General features: G+C 36.3%; 1 protein-coding gene across 3 annotated transcripts in view; it reads left to right on the top strand.

The window, feature by feature from the left end:
• The window catches only part of SEC23A (SEC23 homolog A, COPII coat complex component), a 28,334-nt gene extending 3,076 nt beyond the window's left edge, over window positions 1-25,258 (top strand). For 2 of the 3 annotated variants that reach the window (XM_062623734.1, XM_062623724.1), the window contains exons 2-20: window positions 842-1,083; window positions 2,912-2,969; window positions 3,229-3,315; window positions 4,435-4,671; window positions 4,780-4,859; window positions 5,778-5,922; window positions 6,251-6,409; window positions 7,248-7,363; window positions 9,432-9,555; window positions 10,664-10,744; window positions 11,612-11,701; window positions 12,959-13,065; window positions 14,219-14,372; window positions 15,051-15,128; window positions 15,807-15,968; window positions 17,158-17,244; window positions 18,723-18,878; window positions 19,506-19,571; window positions 23,771-25,258. In XM_062623734.1, coding sequence (XP_062479718.1) covers window positions 863-1,083; window positions 2,912-2,969; window positions 3,229-3,315; window positions 4,435-4,671; window positions 4,780-4,859; window positions 5,778-5,922; window positions 6,251-6,409; window positions 7,248-7,363; window positions 9,432-9,555; window positions 10,664-10,744; window positions 11,612-11,701; window positions 12,959-13,065; window positions 14,219-14,372; window positions 15,051-15,128; window positions 15,807-15,968; window positions 17,158-17,244; window positions 18,723-18,878; window positions 19,506-19,571; window positions 23,771-23,860 — 2,298 coding nt within the window. In that variant the 5' untranslated portion in view covers window positions 842-862 and the 3' untranslated portion in view covers window positions 23,861-25,258. Of the gene's footprint in view, window positions 1-59; window positions 84-841; window positions 1,084-2,911; window positions 2,970-3,228; window positions 3,316-4,434; window positions 4,672-4,779; window positions 4,860-5,777; window positions 5,923-6,250; window positions 6,410-7,247; window positions 7,364-9,431; window positions 9,556-10,663; window positions 10,745-11,611; window positions 11,702-12,958; window positions 13,066-14,218; window positions 14,373-15,050; window positions 15,129-15,806; window positions 15,969-17,157; window positions 17,245-18,722; window positions 18,879-19,505; window positions 19,572-23,770 lie in introns of those variants that run through there. The other variant, XM_062623743.1, reaches the window with a different exon arrangement.
• The last annotated feature ends 410 nt before the right edge of the window (window positions 25,259-25,668 follow it).

Genomic DNA, 25,668 nt, shown 5'->3' with positions numbered 1-25,668 from the left:
CAGATAAACCTGTGTTCCCCAGTGCTTGAGTTTCTGAGTAACTAGCTGAAGAATTAGAAAGCCTTAAGTTGGTGCCCAAAATGGTAAATTTAAGTTCAGTTGTTGAAGGGTGAATCTTGATAGGTAATGTAGTGGAGTACGACACTTGTATCTCTGACAGTTATTTCCTAGCACTGCTTTAGGAATGTACTCTTGTGGAGTACTGTGTTGCTATTCCTTTATATTTACATGTAGGCTGCATCATGAGTTACTGAAAATCTGTCTAGAAAACTCTTAAAAAATTTGGTACAGCAGAAGTCATAAACCAAGTACACTTAGAAGAAACATGTTTTATTTGATTCTTAAAAGAAGTCAGAGGATTAAACAGTTTGCAAGAATGAATGATTCTTGAGTAATGAACAGAATGAATAACTAAACACATTAGTGAAAGTCCTTAAAGCAGTGTGTATTTTTTTTGTTGTAAGCAAGTCTTTTTTTATAGTGTGTGGTGCATGATCTCTACACTTCCCATAGAATTATTGCTTTAGTTCCAATACTCCTTGCCTGAGTTTGTTGCTTAGGTCAGGAAATGATCAGAAGACAGACTATTTAATGCTATGTATTTGACTTGTAACATGAAATGCTTCTTATTTTGAAGAGTTTGCTGCATCCTAGGAGCCCTAATTTTCTTTTGTTTCCCCTTGGAATTCTGTGCATTGCTTTTAGTACTTAAAAAGTGTTACTTTGTTTATTGACTGTAACTCAGTTACTGTATTTGAATAGGTGACTGTCATTAAGTGCATTCAGTGGTTAAAAATGTTTGCATTTCAATGTTCTGCTAATGGTTATCTTTTTGCTTTAGTGACAAACAGAAAAGTTGGCCATGACAACGTTCCTGGAATTTATCCAGCAGAATGAGGACAGAGATGGAGTTAGATTCAGCTGGAATGTTTGGCCTTCAAGTCGTCTTGAAGCCACCAGAATGGTAGTCCCGGTGGCTGCCCTCTTCACGCCATTGAAGGAACGGCCAGACTTGCCTCCTATTCAATATGAACCAGTTTTGTGTAGTAGGACCACGTGTCGAGCCGTTCTGAATCCCTTATGGTAAATCTAATACATATGTTATGCCAATATTTTACCTTATAAACAATCTTTAGGGTAGTGCCAGTTAAATTATGCAAAAGATCTGGTGTATTCAGGCATTCCTCACATGAGTATACAGATCAGACTTATAGATCTTAAAAGTTTCTGCATGTACATTTGCATATGTAATTTACATCCTTAAAATGTAGCTTTCATTTAACCAGTCTTTTCAACGTATTTAATTTAACATCCTCTGAGTTAGTGTACTTTTGCATTTTGCCTCTAGAAAAATTACTTGGATAAAAAAATTACTATGCTATGTCTTTTTAACTACTAGGCCCTGATGTAGTTGAATTTCCAAGTGAAATAAACTTTTACTGTCCTTAGATCGTTTGTAGACCAAAACAGGTTAGCTGGTTTAGTTTACCAAAACAGAAGCTGAAAGATGTGGTAGATAGATATATCAGAAGTAGGCATGAGAGAAGGTGAAAAGCTGTTTAAGCTGAAGGGTGATAGTAGCACAAGCACTAGTGATTGTGGCCTGATCGTGGATAAGTTTCGGTTGGAAGCAGCGGAAGTGTTTCATTTGTCATTCCGATCACAGAATATGGAAAAGAAAGAGATCAGTTTTTAAGGTGGAGTTTGATAGGCATGGGGAAGGTACTGAGTGGTAATGAGAGACTAGACATGGTGTAAAAGATCCTGTAGAACAAACTTGATTTTATGAATGACTTGTGCCTGCCTGGGAGAAAAGACAGTTTCAAAGCAGATGTAAAGTTAAGTTTCAGTATTAAACAGACACAGTGTCTGATTATCATGGAAATCAGACTTTGTGGAAGCTAACTTTTCCAGAAGCATTAGCTTTTACTGAGGGCTGAAAGAAAAATAATGGAAAGACAAAGCTGTGAAGGGTCAGTCAGATCCCTTGCATTGCAGTGAAATGTGCCTCTACGTTTTCCCTGTGTCATGTTTACAAGTCATGAGTAGATTTTTATTTATTTATTTATTTAACAGGGTGGGATCAGAGACTCAATTTGGGGGGACCTTTTGAAGCTTGTGTGGCAGTGTATCAGGCTAGATAGTCTGTAGCCTCTGAAATTGGTATAGATCATTTGATCTCAATAGAACTGTGTTGCGTTTACACCATGCTGGGATTTATCCGAAGGTTTAATAATACTTTAATCACTTTTGCCCTTGTAGACAGGAGAGGATGTGACAGCAAAAAGTGTACACTGAAAATATGTAACGTTTATTTTTCCCTTAAAATGTGAATAGGACTCCTTAAGATACCTCCATGGCATGAAGATACAAGTTGCATTTTTTAACATTTGTTTTTAACTATCTGAATAGCCATGAAAGTGTAGATAAAAGGAGGTAGGCTCATCAATTGAAAACAAAGAAAATGTCATTTTCATTAGAGAGAGAGCTCTTAAGTTGGAAGCTGGTTTTTTTTTTTTTTAGGGCATAATGCCTGTTTGGGATAGTCCCAGCTCTGACAGCTAATAGACATAGGCTGGGAAAGGAGGAAGATGCAGAGGTAGTGAGAGTTAAAATGATTTGCCGAAGGTCATGCAGAAAGTCTCTAATAAAGGTGCTGAGACTCTATTCTTAAATTTTGTACTTGCTTGTTTTCCTTGAATACCATTCTTCCTCTCTAATGACATTAATTGGCCTGATGTGTAAGACTACGCTTATTTTGAATTCGTAATACAGCTATTTAGAGGAAAAATTATATTAGGAGAAAGCTTTTCAAAGTCAGTGTGCTTTTGAAAAATAAAAAGTATTTTGGGGACAGTGGAGGAAAGCAAATTGTTCATACTATGTAATCTTTTCTCATTGTATTTTACAGCCAAGTGGATTATCGAGCAAAACTCTGGGCTTGCAACTTCTGTTATCAGAGAAATCAGGTAAGAAAATGAAGCATTCAGCATATAAAAAATGTTCTTCATAAGGTAAAATTGAGCATTCTCATTTTTCAAATTATAGTTGCAAACTGAAGTTGGCAGCAAGAGCATGAGTGTGCAGTGTATCTTCAGGTATTGCATGGATGTTTTTTTCCTGACAGCAGTAGTGAACATCTGTTATGGAGGAAAGTAATCTGTATGTATGGTTTTGTAGAAGTTGTAATCTTTTATTTATACTTAATTTCTGTGGTTTTGTTTGCAGTTTCCTCCTACCTATGCTGGCATATCTGAAATGAATCAGCCAGCTGAACTTTTGCCTCAGTTCTCCAGCATTGAATATGTAGTACAGGTAAAATAATTAAATAAGATCTTTAACATCTATAGCCTTGCATATACAAAAGAATTAATTTCAATTTCATTTCTTCACTGCATTTTAAGGGCTGTGAGTCTGTATGTGCTTATTAGTACATTGAACATTTGTGTCACCAAATGGAAATGGAAAACATAACTCTTTATAAGAATGTAAGGGTAACTAATAAGACTGTTTAAAAACAAAACAAAACACTGTAAGAAGAGAGATCTCTTCTCTCTTACAATATTTCTGTTAGGTCTGTTTCTTTACCAGGAGTTTCATCTGTGTTTGTGCCAGTGGTCTGCTTACTGCTTCTTGCTCAAACGCATTTGAATTTCAGTTTAAATTTATCTGACTGTTGATTAATCTGTCATTAATAATTTGATTCTAAGTTTGTATTTGAATGATTATGAATTAGTTTTAGGGCTAGCTGGTTTAGAGGAAAAGACTAATACATATTCAATTCAGGTATTAGAATTTTAATATTAATTCTTTTTATGGTTACTTGAATAGAAATAAAAAATGGACCTAAATCCCAAAATTGCAAACATTTGCAATTGAAAATTTGTAAACTCTAAATTTCATTTTTGAGGATTAAAATTTGTAAGACTTCAGTGAGGCATTCAGGTTATGAAGAGTGAACACTGAACAGAATCTCAGCTTTTTGCCAACTCTTGTAACATAAGGGGGATATCTGCTCATAGTACAGCAAAATTAGTTTAGAAAAAATAAAAAGAACTGATTATCTCTAGAGTAAAATGACATGGTGAAACACTATGGAATGTCATCATGCTGGAGTATTCAGTAGCTATGAACAGCTTTAAGACTATTACATTCACCTGGAGCAATAAAAGCTCATTGTATGCTAAGATATTTATACAATTGCACATGCTTCATGTCCTGATGTCCTGAAAGTTTTTTTTATTTTCTGCTGTCGTAAGCATTGCATTTTTGTGCAGAGTTCATTATGGCAGTGTTTTTTTTCCCTTTTCCATAGGGTACTGATTACTACTTCAGAGGGAGCTAAGTCAGGTGGAACATTGACATTACTGGTATAATTGAAATTAAAACTTTTGCAAATAGCTTTTCATGTGGTTATATTTGTGTTTCTTAAAGCGTGGTCCTCAGATGCCTTTGATATTTCTTTATGTTGTGGACACGTGCATGGAAGATGAAGACTTGCAAGCTCTGAAGGAATCCATGCAAATGTCGCTTAGCCTCCTGCCACCAACTGCGTTAGTAGGTCTCATTACCTTTGGCCGAATGGTGCAAGTTCATGAGCTTGGCTGTGAAGGAATTTCCAAAAGTTACGTCTTCAGAGGAACAAAGGACCTCTCTGCAAAACAGCTTCAGGTAATGCATAAAAGTAAACAAAATGAAATTGTCAAGGTGATGATGATGAAGAACTTCCGATAGTCTATAAGCAAATTTTGTAATAAAGTCTTATGTATTTGACTACAGGAAATGCTAGGGCTTACAAAAGTAGCCGTTTCACAAGTTGGTCGGGGTCCTCAAGTGCAGCAACCACCACCGTCTAACAGGTAATGTGCTTAAAACATCTGAATAACATACTTTGGCTACACTGATTTACTGGAAAACCTATGTTTTATGACAATGAAAACAATCAAATCAGTTGAACCTTTTGATCAGACACAAATTTACTGGGAGAATAATAGTTATAGCCTGTTTCTTTCCTACAGTTTGCACTGGGAAGAAAAGACTTAATAGGTGATAGTAAAGTCATCTGGATGATGCTTCAGAAATGATCTGAGAGAATGTTACATAAGCATATTGTAGATGGTTGGTGTGGTGAAAAGTGTTAATGGCTGCTATAATGCTCCTTCCTTACGTGGATATTCAGTTTTGCCTTCCCTTTTACTCTTCCACTCCTCTCCCTGACCCTCCCTTCTGTCTCTCATTCAGAAATTGCAGGTTGGTGTTTGATTCTCCTGTGTTTTCCATTATGACATAGAAGAAATCTATGAAATGATAAAAAAGAGACAGAGTTTTGCAGTCTCTGCCTTCCAGTAAATAGCTGCATTTGTAGACAGCCTGTAGCAGAGAGCACAAAGAATCCTTTATATAGTTAAAGGTTTCTTCTGATCTCTGCTTTTCACTGAAGTAGTGAAACTTGAGTTTCTTTTTGAGATTCCTAGGTTATCATCTGCTGTGTTTGTTTGAGTACTCATTGTTCTTTATGGATAGTGGCAATAAGTCTTTAAGGCAGAAAGTTTTTGGTTTACAAGCTCTTCGCTGAAGCTCTTAAGTTGAGCTTGCTTAGTAACATGTAGTAACACCAAACAGCATTATTTTGGTGAGACGGAGACATTGCTCTGAATTCACACTAGAATGCAGAATTAGACATTGCTAATACATGTCTAATATATTGCTGGTGAACAACTGATAAAATTTTTATTTAACAGTTTGAATCTAAACTAATTTCATTTATCTGTTTACAGATTTTTGCAGCCAGTGCAGAAAATTGACATGAATCTTACTGATCTTCTGGGTGAACTGCAACGGGATCCTTGGCCAGTTCCACAAGGAAAACGGCCCTTACGTTCTTCTGGAGTGGCTCTTTCCGTAGCTGTAGGGCTCCTTGAGGTAATAGCTTTAACAACAGTTATGCTGATACGTAAAAAAATCATTTTGTTGAAGAAAAACTGCCACAATCAATCTGTAAGTAAAAGCCTTATAACTGATGCCTATTAGATTTATATAATGATTCTGATGGATATCATACCTTACATGGAAAGAATCATTTTAATGAGGCAAAACTGAACTTTGAATTAACAGCCAATTTATGTTTTGGGAGGGAAAAAGTACAGTTATTTTTAGAATCCTGTCAACGTGATACATACCTGAATAGCTATTTCTTTTGTTGAATTTATAGCAAAACATGATAGTTTTATTTGTCTTTAATTTCCTTCAGTGCACTTTCCCCAATACCGGTGCACGTATAATGATGTTCATTGGAGGACCAGCTACGCAAGGACCTGGCATGGTTGTAGGGGATGAACTGAAGTTACCTATAAGATCATGGCATGACATTGAAAAAGACAATGCTAAATATGTTAAAAAGGGTACGAAGGTAAGAGATGGTAATGGGTGACATTTATAGGCATGTTACCAGTAAGTAAACATTTACATTGTCTGGCATTGCAAAATACTGCTAGTAGAAAATGTCTGAAGAGGTGGAAATTGTTTTGTTTGTCTGTCTCTGAATCTATTTCTTCAGGAGTTGCTTCAGAAATTTCAGTGTATTGAGTTAGGGCTTTGTCTAGCTCACAGTAAAGTTCTTTGAAGTGTTTCTCTGGTTTGAGTCAGAAAAGATTTATGTGACTAAATGGTGTATTTATAGTAAGCCTGGCTGCTTCTAAGACAGCTGTTCAAAATTGTGTCTGTTCGGGGAGGGTTAGACAGTAGAGTTTAGGCATAGTCCATTTCAACTTATGTACATTTCATTTGGGCAAGTGAACTGCATCCAAAACCTGTTGAATTTGTCTTAACTGATTATAAGCTTAAAATTAGGAGTTTAAGTTAAGAATTTAAACAATCAGCTCAGTCATAGGCACCTGTCATTATAGGCACTTGAGATTAGAAAGGTATATTCAGTTCTGTGTGTTGGATATAATACTTAATGCAAAGTTTAAGAACAAAAATCAGTGCCATTTTCTAGTTTAAATAGCAACCACTGGACTGTCTAGTATGAGTCAGGTTTGCAGCTGGTCAGAAAAAAAAAAGTTAAAAAATTCCAGTTTTAATTTTAACTTCAGGGAAAAATGTATTTTTAGCTTGTACTGGAATAATATATGAATGAAGTCTGATAACATTGTTTTTGAAAGATTTTGGGAGTTAGGATTTAATATGAAGATGAGGATTGTTCACACTGTAGATTGCTATGAACTGAGTTTTCATCTTGGTTTTAGCATTTTGAAGCCCTGGCTAATCGGGCTGCAACAAATGGTCATGTTATTGACATATATGCATGTGCGTTGGATCAGACTGGTCTTCTGGAGATGAAGTGTTGTCCCAACTACACAGGGTATGTGCCTATGAATTTTTAAGTTGTATATGGAGATGCAGTTTTGAATTTTATTTTTTTTATTGTTTAACAGGAAATACTTAGCAAAAAAAAAAAAAAAGCCCAAACCCACTCTGATGTTCTGTGATGGCTGCATTTGTACTGGAATTTTGGAGTTTCTCAGCCTCTGGCAAATTTGTCACCATAATTGTGGGTTTGATCAGAAGGGGATTTGCTGTTTTATTTTGATATGATCAGTTTGAGGCTTAAATAACATAGATAACTTTCAAACAGGGGATATATCCACTGTTGCTGTTTTTCAGTGTGCATGTGTGTAACCTGCAGCTTTCAGTAAAGATAGAGATGTCATCTTTCTTTTTTTTTTTCCTTGCTGTTCGGAGTGGTAGAAAACCCTGTGTTATTCTGTCTTGTTTATGCCCTTCTATATGCTGTTTTTCATAGGTTTAGCTACTGTCTTAGGTGATTATCAGGTGCATATGTTACTCCTGATTTTTGCTACCTCTGTCTAACTCTGCCTTTCAAACATGGTCTTGTATTTCCTTCAGCTTGTCTTGCTGTCAGTTCACTTTAATATGATCAAAGAAAGTTTTAGTCTTTCTCGTGAAACCTCTCCCGTATTTTCTGTCACTGGGAATAGTGCCTTTACCCTTTGGTTATGCAGATCTGCAGTCTGGTACAGCTTTTGACTCTTGCTTGTGTGTTTAGTACCTCATTAATTTTGTAAATCCTGCCAGTTCTTCCTCTGTATTTTTTTCAAAGACTGTATTTTCTTTCTATTTCTGAAAGCCTTTTCCATACTCATAATATTTCATCTTTACTAGTATAGCCACCTGCTTTACATACCATTTGATTTTTAGGTCAGTCTTCCATATTCAGTCTGGATTGTCTTGCCAAGCTCATTTTTCTTGCTTGTTACTGTTACATTTGTCAATACCAGTTACAGGTAAAATATGCTTATCGGTTTAATAACTGGTATATCTGTGGGTAAAAGGCCTTCTTAGTTGCCTGTCAATGTCTTCATGTGACAGAGGATCCTAAGCACATGCTATGTGTCTGGGCATACAAAGAATGAGAGATGCAGCCACAGGTTGTGGTGAGCATATGCTTCTATGTTTCAGGCCAGCTTGGCCATGCTAATCACTACTGGATTGCTCTTTTCAGATCTGTGTAAGCCTTAACTTGGGAGTTTTCACTGTTCAGGATCTTTAAGTTTATGACTTAACCTGCACGTTTGAATCCTGTTCATTTTCTGCATCAAACTCAAGCTCTGTAATTTTGCTCTTTTTGTCTGCTTTTGTGACTCACTTTACCCTGTTTCCTCTCTTCCAGCAAAACTAGCCTTAATGTATAGCTTATCTATTTCTCCTGCAGCTGTTCCTATTTCTGATTTGGTTGCATCCTGCATACAGGGAGGAATTTCTGATTCTGCCCATGTCTGTTTTCTTCTATCTCTGAGTATCCACCTGAAAACTTTCAAAACTTCTTTCAGGTGTAATGTTTGATCTATTACATTTTACTAATATTATTTAATTCATGCTTTTGGATGAATAAAAATATCTTCCACTACTATTTCTTAAATGCAGTGTATGTTTCATGATAAGCAGCAACTGTTGCAGTTACACCCACAGAATATTGCTAAGCATAAAGATAAATTGTGCTTCTTGAGCCTAGATTTAAGCTTGAAATAATGAGTGAACTACACAAAATGGTGTGGAAATAAGTTTGGAATATTGAATATTAGAAGTAAGCTGACTTTGCATGACAAGGTTGTGAGACATTTGTGGTGCTGAAGTCCAGTATAGTGTTTTCTCAGTGAAAGATGTTGTTATGTATTATAACAACAATAACCCTAAGATACTTATTGGGCAAGAAGCCAAATCAAAATTTTCATCCTTAACATTGTAGGAAAATATTAATTTAATGATAGTCCTTTTTAAGAAGGCAAAAATATGCTTTACAGCGAATTGTCTTTAGACAAAATGTAGAAATACAAATCCCATGTGAAAATTACTGCGTAATACGAGATCTGTTTTAACTTGAGGGCTTTGTTTGTTTTGTTGTTATCTAGAGGCTACATGGTAATGGGAGACTCTTTCAATACGTCTTTATTCAAACAGACCTTTCAGAGAGTGTTCACGAAAGATATGCAAGGGCAATTTAAAATGGGATTTGGTGGCACATTAGAAATAAAGGTAAGAATACAAAAATGCAGCATGTTATTTAAACACTGGAATATGGTGGCTATGAACTGTGGATTCTTTGCCCTTTTTAGGAATATGCTAAACAGATGTGTTAGGGTTGGCTAGGACATGGCTTGTACTGCCAGGCTGTCTTTTTGCAGATCCATGATAATGTAAATGTGAGTTAGGTATAATGTTAATTCCTTCTTACCCTGCATTCAGTGTCAGCTGAAAGGGAGACTAAATGTCTCTCAGTGCTGTGTGCATAGATTTTGGTATCAGTAGTGAGAGTTTCTTGGGTTTTGGTCCAGGTTCTTCATGTAGTCCAGGATAGCTTTCCTTTTCATTTGCCATCCTTACCAGAATCTGTTCTAGCAGTTTAACAGTGTTCTTTTTCACCTCCACTGTTGTGGGAAGCTTCGAGTTGAATGTGCTGTAGGTTCAAGTACTGTCTTGCATAATGTTTCTTGCAAAATACTGCAGTCCTGCCTTGTAGAAGAATATGGGGCTATTTTCTTGATCAGTAAAATTCTGTTTAAGTTTTTGCTACTAGCAAAATAATTGAACTCTTTTTCATGTATGTGTTCTTCTGAATTTTGCTGGAAGATTCTGGAAAATGAAAAAAGGGATCCCCAGTTCTTAGAGAGATGTACAAATCAAGCAGGAAAATGACATTGGAAGAATGTAAAGAACTGGATTTTGCTTTTAGCTAAATGTTTAGGAGACAGAATATAAATTCACTGTGGGGTATGTACAGTCATATGCTACAGGTCTTCAGTTTAAATCTAATTTTGTGAATATTTTAATTACTTTGCTAAAAAATAGACATTATCCATTATGCTTTCTAGGCTGTCAGGTTTGTAAATAACAGCAGCTTTTCACCATGAGTTATATTTGTGCTGTTATTTCAGATGTGCTAATTGGTACAGCAAACATACATAATTAAGAACAGAAAGTGAGCACATGAAAAGTTTCTCTAAACGTACCAAGCATTACTACATGTACAACCTTTCCTAAAGGTATCAAGTCTGACATGCATTGTGGTTTTCATTAACTAATGATAAGACTGAATTCTTCTTAATCTGATGTATTAACATATGTTTTCCTTCTATATATAAAGACTTCAAGAGAAGTGAAGGTTTCTGGAGCAATTGGACCCTGTGTCTCTCTCAACTCTAAAGGACCTTGTGTCTCTGAAAATGTAAGTAAACTTTGCTGAAAATGGAGGTCATTTTCTTCTATGGAAAAGTAGGATTTAAGATTTCTATATTTGAGGAGAGGCTGAAACTTTTCCATAAAACAAATAATGTTCCCTTTTTACCAGTTCTAAATTAAATACATGCAAGGGCTGTATTTTTTTTTTTTTCTTTTCGTTTGGATAAGATTTTGGATTCGATCAGGTTCAGGTTGTATTACAACTTGCAGATCACTTGTTACTTGTTTAGGTTTGTCCACTGAGTGGTTGCTTCTTCTAGCCATAGTGGATAGAAGCACAGTTGGCAGTATTGCCGGTATAATTTTCCTTGAAAGTTTTGTTTGGTTTCACTGGGTCTCTTATGGATGGCTGATTATTTTAGTTGTTTTCACTGGGTATTTATGTTTGGGTGGCGAAAAGGAATTGTCACTTAAAATACATCCCTGTCTGTATACAGTTACCTTGTTAGTTTCTAGAGACTATGTAACTACACCCTATGTATTATGTAAGCTGTCTGCTTTGAAGTTTTACTGGTGTGCCTTGGAAGAGTCATTCCACTTGCATGTGCTTCTTACCTCCTCTTGGGATTGTTTATGCAAAGTCTAGTACTTTTTCCTGTTTCTGATTTACTATTTTTCTGATGCTATCTCCCTGTCTTTCTAATGTTTTAATCTTTTGCAACCATCTCCTTTTTTCTTACTCATGCATCCAGTACTGCAGTTATTTTGCAAGAGTGCTTGAGAAGCTGACAGAGTGATCAGGGATGAAACCTGTGACACAGTAGTTGTAAACAAATACAAATGGTCAGGTGTTGTGCATCATAAACAAGGTAATACTTCTGGTTGATAAAAGTATTATAAAATCTGTCTACAGGAGATTGGAACAGGAGGTACTTGTCAGTGGAAGATTTGTGGGCTTAATCCTACTACAACACTTGCACTGTACTTCGAGGTGGTCAACCAGGTAAGAAATATTTGTCTACTTGCCTACTAAACACAGTAATTTTATTTTATGTGAGTGCTATATTTTTGTGTGGTTCCCTCAGGCACAGTAGCAGGGATGCAAACAATGTTGCCATTTTGTGTTGTCAAAATTTAGAGATGGATACTAACAGCTTAATGATGAGCTGATTTTCTTGAATATAATCATGAGAACCAAAGAGCTGTTCAAAATTTGGATAAGCGTTCATAATCAAAATCTAGTTTTTCTTTTCAGAGTGTTACTAAAATATATTTCAGTTGCAACATATGAAAGCACTGTAATATGTATATTTAAAAATGCTGTTCAGTATTTCTCTGATGTTTTGATTACAAGTTAATTACTCCATAAAGTTATATTTTAGCTTATGCTTTAATTGATGAGTATTTGCAAGTAAAGATTTGCTCCATTGAAATGCATCAGGGTTTCCTGTCTCCCTGAGGGAGTACTAGGAAAGAGGATAAAAACATGACAAGCAAATGTGCTACTTCCTTTTATTTCTTCCCCTTCTCCCAAATATTTGAAGCTCAGGAACTATGCGAGCTGACAGTAGTTTCTATATATTTAGTATGTTGTATTACATACTATATAACTTATGCAAAACTTTGAAAACTTGAACTTAACTTAGCTTACTTTTTGCATATTTATTTTGGCCTAATTTTATTAGTAGCTCTAAAACTGGTCTGGTCATGGTGTGTAATAGTTGATTTCAACTGTCCTCTCCTGGGATTACTTACCTTGTTAGCAGCCTATGAATCTGTATTTCAAAAGCAGAGTTTTGAAATTAAGGTTTATACCTGGATTCCAGTCTTTATATTATGATTGACACTTTTGATAGGATTCATTTATCAACAGTTTAGAGTAGAATCAGTTTTGTTGCCCTGTAATTCTGGTGAATCATGTGATGTTCAAGTAGAGTAATGACATCAACAATTTTAACACAGCCCCTTTGAATGTGTTGTCTCTGTAAGGATGTGTGGAAGGACAGAGCATTGGTTGCTTTAGAGGTGTCTGGTGGAGGCAGCAGCTGCTCCTAACATCCCTTAGCTGTCTCCAAGTTTATTAGCCATGTTTAGTAAAGGTACTCAACATAATAAAAGCACCAGACAATCCATTTATATAACTTAAGCTGCCCATTGCAAATAATTTTATCATTTTCTAGTAATCTGTTGATACGTTTTTGAATTATACTGTAAAATCTCAAGTTTCCACTACATTTAATTTCTTTCCTCCTGTACTTAGCACAATGCTCCTATTCCTCAAGGAGGACGTGGTGCAATTCAGTTTGTGACTCAGTACCAGCATTCCAGTGGACAGAGACGTATCAGAGTGACCACAGTTGCCAGAAAGTAAGTTTTACTTGCAATGAATCATTTTCAAAAAAGCAGGATATATATATTTACCTTTTCATCTTTAGAATTTTGTTATCAGTCTATTATTCTGGAATGTGCAGTGCCACAGGTGGTGAAAGCATGATTATACCTTTGAGCCAGTTTCTTCTCTTGTTCTGTGGGCTGTTTCTTCTCCAAAAGGTTGCAGTGGTTCTATAATGATATTTTGAGAGTGCTCACATCAGGTAACCCAAGTGATTTTAGATGAAGAGGAAGCTTTGAGTGAAATTTTATGGCCTAAATTGAGGAGAGGGTCAGACTTAGGGAATGACAAAGATCACTTTGTAGCTCAACTCGGGAGTGCTAGCTGCATTTCAGGGTGGGGTGTGTGTTTAGAGTTGTGGAGAGATTAACTCAGCAATGGAGGGATTTGCTTTTTACACTTACTTTACTAATAACATTCAGCTTAGCTGTGGTTAATGTTATTTTTGTCTGTGGAATTCAATTTTGTTTGTAGTATGTAAAAATACCTGTTCTTCAATGTATAACTTTTTACCGTCAGATTCCTTGATTTAATTTATTCCATAATTTTAGAAAGTGATGTTTAATATTGTGCAGGCATTTTTCAATGTCCAGTGACCTTTAATTTAAGGTGAAGGAAATTATTAGTTGGGTAATACAATGGAAAATTCAGTTTACCAAAAAAAGCATTGTCCTTACTGTTGATATAAATATCTTGTTAACTTACATTAGTTACATTAGTAAAATATTTTTAGCAACTGATAAAAGGGCAGATTAATAGTTCATCTTGTAAATTGAGAAGAACAAGCAAAGCTGCACAAGGCAATTGTTGGTGTGGGAACATGTAGTTAGCTTCATGGACAGTGTTTTCTGTAACCTTTCATAAGAAATATTTAAAAAAATACAACAACTGTTTTGTAAGTGGCATTTTATTTTACTGGTTGCATGACATCTCTATGAATAAAGGATATTTCTAATTAAAGAATGGTTAATTGAGAGGCTGCTCATTTACACTCTGTAGATTTTTGAAGTTCTAGTGTGAGTTTGTTAAACTGGTAATACTGCTTTCTTTGCCTTAATTTTGAAGGGATATTTTGAGGTTCTTCTTTCCTTTCACTGTAATGCAAATACTTGTATTTTTCTTTTGCAGCTGGGCAGACGCACAGACGCAAATCCAAAACATTGCTGCATCTTTTGACCAGGAAGCTGCTGCAATTCTCATGGCTAGGTTGGCAGTGTATAGGGCAGAGACAGAAGAGGGGCCTGATGTGCTTAGGTGGCTGGACAGGCAACTGATACGACTGGTAAGAAGGACTATATTACAAGAGTCAGACTGGTATCTTGTCTTCAGACAACGTCATACTTAGATGACTGGTATTCAGTGACTGTTTCTTTAAAAATAAAACAAAAAGTGAACTGAATGCTTCATTTCCTCAAGTGGGTATGCAGAGTTAACTAAGATTTTCTTTGTAAATTGGAAAAAGAACAAATTTGATTTTGATTTGTTTATTAATGTTTCCTCAATCATCAGCAATTGGTAATTGCCAGCAATTGAAATTCTAGTTTTAGATTAGCAGAAATGAAAGCTTTCTCTACTTTTTGCTGCCTATAATAATAGTGTAGATGAAATATTTTTAGGGAAAAAGGTCAAGGTGTCTAGAAAATCATGTGAAATTTCTTTCAAAAGTTGTTTTTTTTTTACTTACTTGTAAGTAATTATTAATAATTTAATTTTAAATGTGCTCTCCACTTAATCATGTAACTCTGCTTAGCAATTTTATAGAGGAGAAAAAATAGTAAGCCATTAAGGCCTCATACACAAGGAAAGGACATAGCAAAACCACTGTTTTCGGTAGGTTTCTGTTTGCTTACAAAACTGTAAGCACCTCAAATCATGTGTCTTAAAACCAGACAAACTTACAGTAATGGCGTGACCAAGCAAGTTTGTTTCTTAATTGGGATGAATTTTTCTTTTACTCCAGTGTCAGAAATTTGGAGAGTATCACAAGGATGATCCAAGCTCTTTCAGATTTTCAGAAACCTTTTCACTTTACCCACAGGTGAGTAGGAGGAAGGTGTGTGCCTACAGGGATTAATAGTTTCTTTGAATAGTTTAAAATAATTAAACTTTGAATAGTTTCTTTGCTAATAATCCATTTTGATAAATTCCATCATTCTCATAGCTCCAGGTACATTGCTTTTGGACTCTTCGTAGACTTCCATGTTATTTCTGTTTTAGTTACCTTCCAGTCTGTCTCAAGGTGTTATGAGTTGTGGAGAGATTGATTCAGCAATGGAGGGATTTGCTTTTTCAACTCTGCTAATGAAGTTCAGCTTTGCTGTGGTTAATGTTCTGTTTTCCTGTTCACACACTATAACTTGTGTGTTCAAGCATAGCAGCCTCCCTGACAGGAGCAATAGCACTTCCAGTAAAGGAAAGGTTTGGCAATATTCATTCATACTATTTATGAATTAATACTGGAGAAGAAGAAATGGTAAACTTTACTCTTAATTCAAAGCTGCTTTGTAGGTTTATCCATTCTGGTCTCTCTCTCTTACTTTCACGAGAGTGTAGAAGAACTGACAGAGGTGCATATGCAAGTTAGAAATGTTGATGGACTTAGAATTCAATTTTGTTGCGGCATTGGTCTTGTGTAGTTTGTGAAAAATATTTCTCTCTTTGTACAGCTCTCCTTTTTATCTGTGAAAGATCAAATGCATGTTTTTTTGTTTTGCAGTTCATGTTTCACTTGCGAAGATCTCCTTTCTTACAAGTTTTTAATAACAGTCCAGATGAGAGCTCATACTATCGTCATCATTTTATGCGTCAAGATTTAACCCAGTCACTTATCATGGTTCAGCCAATTCTCTATGCCTACTCATTTAATGGACCTCCAGAGGTATCATTAAATATAATAACAGGTTATAAGTTTTTGGTTTGTTTTTTTTTTTAGATGTATAAAATTCTCTCTGTCCTAACACCCTCATCCAAAGCTTTTAATTTTGCTGTGGTTACTGTCATGTGTATATGTACGTATGTATACTGATATATTTGGTAGAGAACCTTCCAGCTCACCTTATCACAACACATTCTGTATAAACCTAAAATAGAAAGGTAATCTTCCAAGAAGCTTGTGAAAGAAGTGTAAGATAGGAGACAACAAAAGTTGTCTGATACATAAATGGTAAGACAATGAAAATAAACACAGAAGGCAAGGATTTTGGCAGGTTGGAATTCAAACTGTTAGGATTTTTTTTTGTTTGTTTTTAAGACTATCTCATGGGATAAAAAAAGGTGTTTAAAAGTGGATTTAAAACAATGAGGTGGTTTGTGAAGAGCTGCTTACAGGTGCAAGATCATTCTTCCATGTGTGAATAACAGTCAGGTGATGGAAGGAAATGATTTATCAATGTAGAATGAATAATATTTTTTTATTTAAAAAAAATAAATTCTTGGAGTAGTTAATATTTTGGTATCCCTAACAGGATGATTCCAAGTAAATCATATGGTACTGATGCAATTAAATAGTAAAGTGCCAGTATAGTGTCAGTGCCCTTAAAAATTAATTAATTCACTTAAAAAAGGTGAATTAAAACCGTGTTATGTTTGATTTCATAAATCATGAATCATCCACCAGTGTTGGTGCATATATGTGCACAGTAGTAATAGCTGCAAGGACGAGACTAAAAGAACCCCAAACAACCACAGCCACCAAATCTTATACTTGGATAATTACTGAATCCTTATACACTGAAATATCATTTGAATTAATGACATTGTAGAGGTAAATATGGAGGTATTTGAAGGACTAGAAAAATGCATAATAATCAAAGAGATTTCAGCTCTTAAATAGGTTTGTTTTTTTTTTTTTAACTTTTATGAAGTTATATTCTCAGAATTAAGCTGAATATCTTCAGAATGAGATTGTGTGGGTTACAGATGTATAACATGACAACAACCAAATATGGAGCTTTAGTTAGTGATCAAAGAAGTTCCCAAGATTCAGTGTCTGATTCAAAAGCTGGTAATGCCATCTGATACTCAATTCTGCCTCAGTTGGTAATTTCTTATTTATTTTTAAATCTTAGCCTGTTCTTCTGGACAGCAGCAGCATTTTACCAGATCGCATTCTCCTCATGGACACCTTTTTCCAGATCCTTATTTATCATGGAGAGGTAAGATTTTGTGATTCTTACATAAATACTCTTTGTATAGGAGTGCTGCATTATAATAGTCAAGCTGCAGTTCTAACATGCTCCAGTGCTTGACCTCTCATCTGCATAGCTGATACCAGACTCCTAGTTCATGTTTGTAGTTTGGTAACCTAACATGCCTGTACACGGATGCCTGACAGTACTCGATATTTTGCTCCTGTTTGTTATGATGGGTTTAAGATGAATTATCTTCAATACGCAGACTATTTGGTTTAGATCAGTTGTTTTTCCAACTTTTGAGAGTGTTATTCCCTGCACCATGTGTTTCATCTTGCCTTTTCAGTCATTTGTTGTAGACCTCTAAATGAATTCTTCAGGGATGGGGAGTCAGAACCCAAAGTTTTACAGTCATCCTTCGTTTTCACTGTCCTGGAGGAATGAAACTGCTCCTGGCAGTTAGGTAGATAGATATTCCCCAGTATTGGAAATATAAATGCTTGTGACTTGCTAGTGCTCTACTTCCCTGGAGGACCTGAGCTGCTGCTTTTTACTGCTTTGCAACTGTAAATAGTTCACAGCTGAGAGTTTGAGAAATGTTCTTCTGGATCATGTCCTCATAGCTGCACTTTCTAAAATAGTTACTAAACTTCTTAAGTAGAAAAATGTTCTGTATATTTTTGTAAGGTGCTGTCAGGAAGAAGCAGGGAAGGGCTGCTACCTGAGGGAAGGGGACCAGGGAGTTGAGTATGATTGCAAGGCAGGCATAGGCTTCACTAATGAGGACCTAGTCCCCTCATACACAAGCAAGGGAAGCAGAGCAGTCTGTGGGCGGTAGCCAGGCTCAGTCACCAGTCCAGATCACCAAACAGGTCGGTGGGAATGAGGCAGATCCCAATTCAAGCCGGGAAGTCAAGTCCCTGGCTGGGGGTCCATGTGAGTGGGTGGCACATCCAGGTACAGGCACGGCTGCACTGTAGCGCAGGCAGGAGCCAGGAATGAGAGCCTCAGCTTAAAAGCAGCTGCTAAGGAAAGGAGGGAAGAAGCTCTGCTGAGGATCCCTCCAGGTCTTTCCTAGTAACAGCCTGTATCAGTGCACTGACCTTGAGCAGCCAGCTGGACTCCTGGAAGGTTGGGAGGCTGTGCTAGAGGACCTGAAAGATAAATAGCAGTATAAACATTTATTTGCCAAGTGTCATAAACATGGATATTACAGAACTGTAAATAGTAGCCTTGACCTCATGAGCTAAATATTTAGCATATAAAGGATTGCAGAAAAGGAAAGAAAGGTGGACCACAGATTGTTAAAAACCCCCAAACATCTAGTGGCATGTTACTTGCACATCTTGGCCTTCAAAAAATAACTTGCATACTATAGGGCAGAAAAGGGTGAATGATAGAAAAGAGGCCAGCAATGCTACATCCTTCTCTGAAAAGCTCTGTGTATCCTCTAAAAAAGATTGGTGAATCAGTTCTAAACTTCTTTCTTCTCCTCTCCCCAGACCATAGCTCAGTGGCGTAAATCAGGTTACCAAGATATGCCGGAATATGAAAACTTTCACCACTTGCTACAAGCTCCAATAGATGATGCTCAAGAAATTCTCCATTCCAGATTTCCAATGCCCAGATACATTGATACAGAGCATGGAGGAAGCCAGGTATGGTAAAATATATATTATAATCTAGGAAATGATGTGTTAATAATATGAGTGTGTTTTTTTTTTTCAGTGAACATACATTTCCGTGCTAAAACACATGTAAATTGCAAGTGAACATTTTGAATTTTAAAGCTTTTATAGAGCCAGGTATCTCATAGTAGCTTTTTACCTAATTTGTGAATCCTGATACTTATTGCCATTTTTATCATACTGTCTTGGACTCTGAGATTCCTTGTGTGAGATGTGTAGGACAAAACAGAGAGTGGTTGCCAGAGCCTCTGGGCCAATACCAGAATTATTTTTTGTGTTATTTATTTTTTTTTAAAAAACTCATTAAGTATTATCTTGCTGATATTCACATTGACTTTATTAGTGCTTAGAAAAAGACAAAAGCGTACTTTCTGCTGCATTGAAAAGTTGTTAGCAGTTGTGAATTATAGCCATTGAAGCCAGGGAGTGGCTTTATTTATAGAGCTGCTACTCATTCTTCTGAATAGGTATCTCTCCATGTTTTTATCTCCAAGTAACAGAAATTCCATATTTCATACACATGTAATTTTTTTTCTAACTGTAGAAAACTTCTGTTTGAAATAGATTAATTTATTGCCTGTTGCTTGTTTTTTAAAGGCTCGTTTCCTGCTTTCAAAAGTAAATCCTTCTCAGACTCATAACAATATGTATGCGTGGGGACAGGTAAGTGTGAATCTGTTGGTGAAGCTTCTATGTATGATTTTATTTTTCTCTATTTCAGAAATCAAGTGACACATTATGTACATATAAGTAATAATATCTGAGTTGTGAAACTGAAAAAGAATCTTCTTTGGTTGCCCAGAGAAGTTGTGGATGCTCCACTTCTGGAGCATTCCAAACCTAGCCATTCTGTGATTGTATGAAATGCAGTTTTGGCCTGATGTCACCAGAACTGCAGAAGTTAAGAAAAATGGTTGTAATTTCTTTAGACGAAAATGATGTAGTTGCTATTTTAAGCTTCTGTTAGGCTGCTTTCGTGTCTAGCCATTTTTCTTACACAGATACTTTCAGATTCCTTAGAATGAGAACACTTACCACACATAAAGACTAAGGGACCTTTTTGCATTAGGGGAAATAAGTTTTTAAATTAGTTGTAAGCAAGAACTGGAAAGTACACCAGTACCAGTGTACTGATGTTTTTCAGAATGTTTGTGGCCCAGGTGACCAGGAATCAGTTTTTCAAATCTTGTCTTTAGGAATGAAGTTATGCGAGTTTGAAAGTTAAACCTTCTGAAGCAGTTTGTATTCTTGAATGCTGCATCCCAGTTCCATGTTCTCCTTCCACATTTAGCTTTTATAGTGGGAAGAGAAACTCTGTGTTGGGTGAATGCTGGGGCAGCGTCATTTTCTCATGAAAATGTAATGGCATCAGAGAGTTGAAGCTACATATTAACTGTAATTGTAGAGTATTTTGCTGAAGGGCATACAGTGTTCAGATGATGAGTGTGAGTGCTCTATAGCAATTTTATGCCAGTGATGTTTGTCAGATGAGTGTCATCAGGGCACTTTTTCACAGGGAGCTGTTGGTTTTGACAAAGCCTCTGGCAGTAAATAGCACTGAGATCCAGAGTGAAAATACATGAAAACTTTGTACTGAGTCAGGGACAGCACGATTTGAACCCAGCTGTCTTGCTTCTGAAGTCGATAACCTAACCAGCAATCTGTTAGTGTTGCTTTTCATCATGTTTCCTACACAACATACACACAAATCCTGTAGTTTGAAAGGTCTTAATTTTATCTAGACATTACCTGGAAATTTTTGAAGTTTGGTGTTTCCAGCAGTACAGGACAGCTGTTTCCTGCTCATTTTAATTAGTAAGCAAGTGAAACACTAGTCCAAATATAAATGCAAATACAAAACTGATCTCTGAGAAAACTGTTCATGCTGGACAAGTGAGACTCTGATATGTATTAGAAAAGATGAGTTTCCCTTTTAAAGTTGAAAATAAGCCAGTACTAGGGTAACATAAGTAACGGTCTGTTTATCTCCCTAGTGGCATTGCAGTGTGTGTGATCAACATAATACCCTCCTGTGTTTGCAGGGTGTTTTGTGAACAAAGTTGAACCAAATGTAGTTTATGAAATGAGAAACGTAACTGTTGGGAGAAAATTCTGAACTGAATTGGTTTTGCTCTTGTTTTTCTCATGAGCTTCTGGGATTTTTACATGTAGTTTTGTTTTGTGCATGGCTGAAAGTGTATAGAAAAATCTGTTGGTCCACATTTACCTGAAGAGGGCACCCACACACCACTGAAACCATGTTTCAGGAGGTGATGAATTGACTAGTTTGGTTTTTAAATAAAGATTTTTTTAAAACTTTAGCAAGTAGCTGCCTTATATGGTATAGTAAACCTTTTCAGAAAATAATGGTAAACTTTTCGTACAGCTGTATTGTGTTGGTTAGTCTTTGAAGATGTGGTGGAAATTTTCAGGTTATATTGGCTATAACATTTATTTGAGATTGCCTTTACTTTCAGTTTTTTTTTTTTTTTAATCTTGTTTTGGTAACTGGGGGGATTTTGCAGTTTGAAATGAAAGAAGAGCTTAATAGCACAAATCTTATAAAATGCCCAGTAGCTGTCACCAAAACACTGTTAATTAAATTTAAATTCTCACTGTATGCATTGGATCAAAATTTTGAATGAACAGAAAACAAAATTTGAGGTGATCTGTGAAAAATCAAAGCCAATGCTCATGTGCTTCTCAGACTTGGAGTGTTGTGTGCAGTTCTGGTGTCCTCAACATAAAAAGGACATGGAACTGTTGGAGCAAGTCCAGAGGAGGGCCACGAGGATGATCAGGGGACTGGAGCACCTCCTGTATGAAGACAGGCTGAGAAAGCTGGGGCTGTTCAGCCTGGAGAAGAGAAGGCTACGTGGAGACCTCATAGCAGCCTTCCAGTATCTGAAGGGGGCTTGTAAGGATGCTGGAGAGGCACTCTTCATTAGGGATTGTAGTGATAGGACAGGGGGTAACAGGTTAAGTCTTAAACAGGGGAAGTTTAGATTGGATATGAGGAGGAAGTTCTTTACTGTAAGGATGGTGAGGCACTGGAATGGGTTGCCCAATGAAGTTGTGAATGCTCCGTCCCTGGCGGTGTTCAGGTCCAGGTTGGACAGAGCCTTGGGTGACATGGTTTAGTGTGAGGTGTCCCTGCCCATGGCAGGGGGGTTGTAACTAGATGATCTTAATGTCCTTTCCAACCCTAACTATTCTATGATTCTATGACTTCTGCATTGTGACCTTGCTGGTTTTCACTTTATTCCGCAGCAGATAAAATACTCTGCTCCCTTACTGACTATAATGAAGGATTCCTAGTCTTCAGAGTAAAGCTGCTGCTGTTGGTGTTAGCCAGGATGACAGCAGTTGCCTGTGTTCAGTTTTTTTGGTGAGGTGCTCAACTTCAGGAATAAGTGTGTGCATTGGTTTTAATTACCCTGGATTACCACTTGCAACGTTGTAAGGGATCTCTTTTCTTATGGGTCTATCAGCTCGTTTCGTGGTTTATTTGCTAGAGGTTGATGTACTGTCCTTCCAGGAGTAAGACACAAGGTGGCAAATCGTATCCTGCCCCAGAATTAAACTGCTTGTAGTTCCCTTGTGGCTTCCTAGGGAGCTCAGGGTTAGCATTTGGCAGGGTTGCAAGTAGAACATCCTTTATTCTCATTTTGCCACCATCAGCTAGCAGATGATCTAGTGGGCCTCTACTGAGAGTGGCTGTATATTGTGTCAAATGTATTGTAGTGATCTAAGAACTCTTACTGGTCCTGGGTTTGACCCTCGATCATTAACTGGAAATTGGTTTTGGCCAGTTCCCAAAAAGGGGCACCAGTTCTAAGCATCCTTGTTAAGACTTTCATGTCTGTGTTTTCAGAAGATGTAAGAGTTCAGAGAGTTCTAATGTAATTTGGAAATTATGGGTGCTTTGTACCTTTGAAAAGGGTGAGTTGTTGAGATCTGTATGAATTCTTTGTGCATCTACAAATGCAAGTAATGGCAGATTGGTTTCAAATGATGTGAAGAGAACTGCTATGTAGCATTTGCAGAGTTGCCAACTGTTGTTCTATTTAGACTTTAAATTTGTTTAAAAATAGTCATTAAAAGATGACCATTTTGAACTTAATAGGATTTCTGAAAATTACTCCTGAGATAAAAAAAAAATTGCAAAAATCCGCCCAAAAATGGTGAGATTTTTTTTTTTTTTTGTCGTTGCTTGCTTGCTTGTTTTTTAATCTTTCGTGGTCCGATTTTTGCAGTGGCATGACCTTCAGATGTTGTTTTTGCTGTTTCTCTGAGGTGGCACAGAGCTGTAGGAGAGATCTGGCCCACCTTTCCTTGATAAAAGCTGGTTGACCTTCATTCAGTGTCAAATCAGACCCTTGGTGGGTTTGTTTCCTCCTTTTATTACTTTGATATCTCTGAGCTTCACTGACAGATACTGATTTGTTAGTTTTGTCACTTGCATATTTCTGTTTCTCTTATCCTTGTCACCTCCTCTGCGGTAGGAAAGATACAAAAACTGTGGTACAGAAGTTTTATTTACTTTTAAAAATTTGTAAGTTACTATTTGGCAGCTGTCAGAAACTTGGAGTTTGGTATGGCTGATGTAAGTATCTTGCTATACTGCAGCTCATTGCCATATGCATTAATATGGAAGGGAGTTTTGTGGTTTATGCCTTAATTTATGTAAACATATGAAAATTTATGTAAATGTACAGTCTGCTGATTTTGTTAGAGGATTTCAGCAATGATACACTTCTAAGGTCTTTCTAAATTTATAGTGTTTATTTACTGAAACCTGTTGTGCCTTATTCTTCACAATGAGTATAATCAATTCCCCTTGTTTCCTTTTTATTTTATAGGAGTCTGGAGCACCCATTCTCACTGATGATGTCAGCTTGCAAGTGTTTATGGATCATCTGAAGAAACTTGCTGTTTCTAGTGCTGCCTGAGATTCTGCAGTGCATTAAAGGCACAGATAAGCTGTAGCCGTATTTCAGCTTTTGTCTCCTCTACCCTTTTCCATGTCTCTTCTGACAGAGTGCTCTGATATGCACAAGCTGCCTGACTAGATGTAAAGCAGTGTTGTTTTCAAAGAAGAGCTTTTGTTATTAGCAAATGTTTTAATGTGAACTGCAGTTTGTAAAAATGGCAGGTTGTAGATTAAGCTATAATTAGAAGAAAAAGAACAGTCATTTTGATTACTATGATACTATAATTACTTTGAAATCATTTATAGCAACTTTAAGATGTGATTTCAGTTTCCTTTTTGAACGGTTGAGGCTAATTCTGCTCTGCACTACAAAGGCACATTGAACAATAAAGGAAATCTTTGTTGATGTCGAGCTTTCCAGGCTGCCATATGACTACTTTTCTTCACTCAATTTGAGCACAAAGTGAACAAAGAAGCAACAAAAAGCATGTAAAAATAGTATTAACTCTGTCCCTTGACTTAGGCTGCTGAACTTTTCTTTCCTGCAGATATATTCTATTTAATTTCAAATATTTCTTCCCACTTACCCTACTTGGCTCTTTGGGAGCAGAGTTTTTATTTCCACATAAAGAATTTGAACTGACAAAATAAAAAAAAAGTTATTGCACAAAATTTAAATCCACATGTTGTATTTTTGTCAAAGTATCTCTTACCAAACACCAAGCAACAGGTGAATATGCTCAGAAGTTAACACTTCTAGCTTGAGCTAAGAAGAAATTGTACACTACCAAAATGAACTAAGAGTATGGCCTTGATTTTTGTCTTGGTGAGTACACTTTTAAAAAAATGCATATGTTTACCTTTTTGCTATTGCCTTTTAATATTATTACACTAATGCATGACTGCACATCTGCTTTCAGTATCCTTTTTGTTATTAATTCAACAGGCTGTAGTTCTTGTTGAAACAGTATTATATAGAATATGATGTAGTTAATTTGGTATTTAGTTCATACTTGATTTTTTTTGGGTTGATAAAATAAGCTTTCCCAACTACTTGTTGAAGTTTACACATGAACCAGATGTTTACATAGGTGATACATTATAACAAGTAAAGATCTGAAATGTGGTAGTGGGCAATAAAAAATTGTGCCAAGTCTGAAGGAAGAGAGAGTTTTGACATAGGAAATTCAAACATTTGCTGGTGTTATAGGCATGAGTTGTTTCTTTTTTTCTGTAAATTCTCAAAAACTTGATTAAAATCAGTTGCTCTCCATCTCTTTGATCTAAATGAGACGAGCTCCTTTTGCCTCAATGCAAATAAAACACATGTTTTTCTTTCTCTCTCTGTATTTATTGTGCTGGTTTCTGTTGGTGCTTGAAATGAAATGTGGAAATAAAATAATGATAATAAAATTTAGAGTAACTTCACCACTTTCATTCACGTAGTAATTGGTATAAAACTTTAACTTCCAGAGTTACTGAACTGTTCACACTAGTGTCAGTTTTGGAGATACAAATTCAGTAGCCCTCTTGACTTTGTTTTGTTTAACTAGTAAACAGCTTAAAAACATTTTCTTGTTAACACTAAATACGTCCCATTTATTTAACAGTTAAATACTGTTTGACTAATAAATGAATTCATTGCCAAGGCATGATAATGGATGGGTTTTTTCATGCTTTCTCTCCTACCCTGTAACCAGCTTTCACCTTGTAATAGGCTCTTTTGTCCAGTCTCTTTGCAACATTAGCTTCTTTTGTAACTTTAAGTATTTAACAGTGTTAAAGGCTTTTTGAAAATCAAAATGTATCTGATGTGTTACCTTTATC

This window comes from Pezoporus occidentalis, unplaced genomic scaffold (genome assembly GCF_034315485.1).
Source record: "Pezoporus occidentalis ecotype Australia unplaced genomic scaffold, CSIRO_AGI_Poc_V1 ctg108, whole genome shotgun sequence".
NCBI classification, from domain to species: Eukaryota; Metazoa; Chordata; class Aves; order Psittaciformes; family Psittacidae; genus Pezoporus; species Pezoporus occidentalis.
The sequence above is the reverse complement of the archived record's forward strand: the minus strand, read 5'-3'. Positions and strand labels throughout refer to the sequence as shown.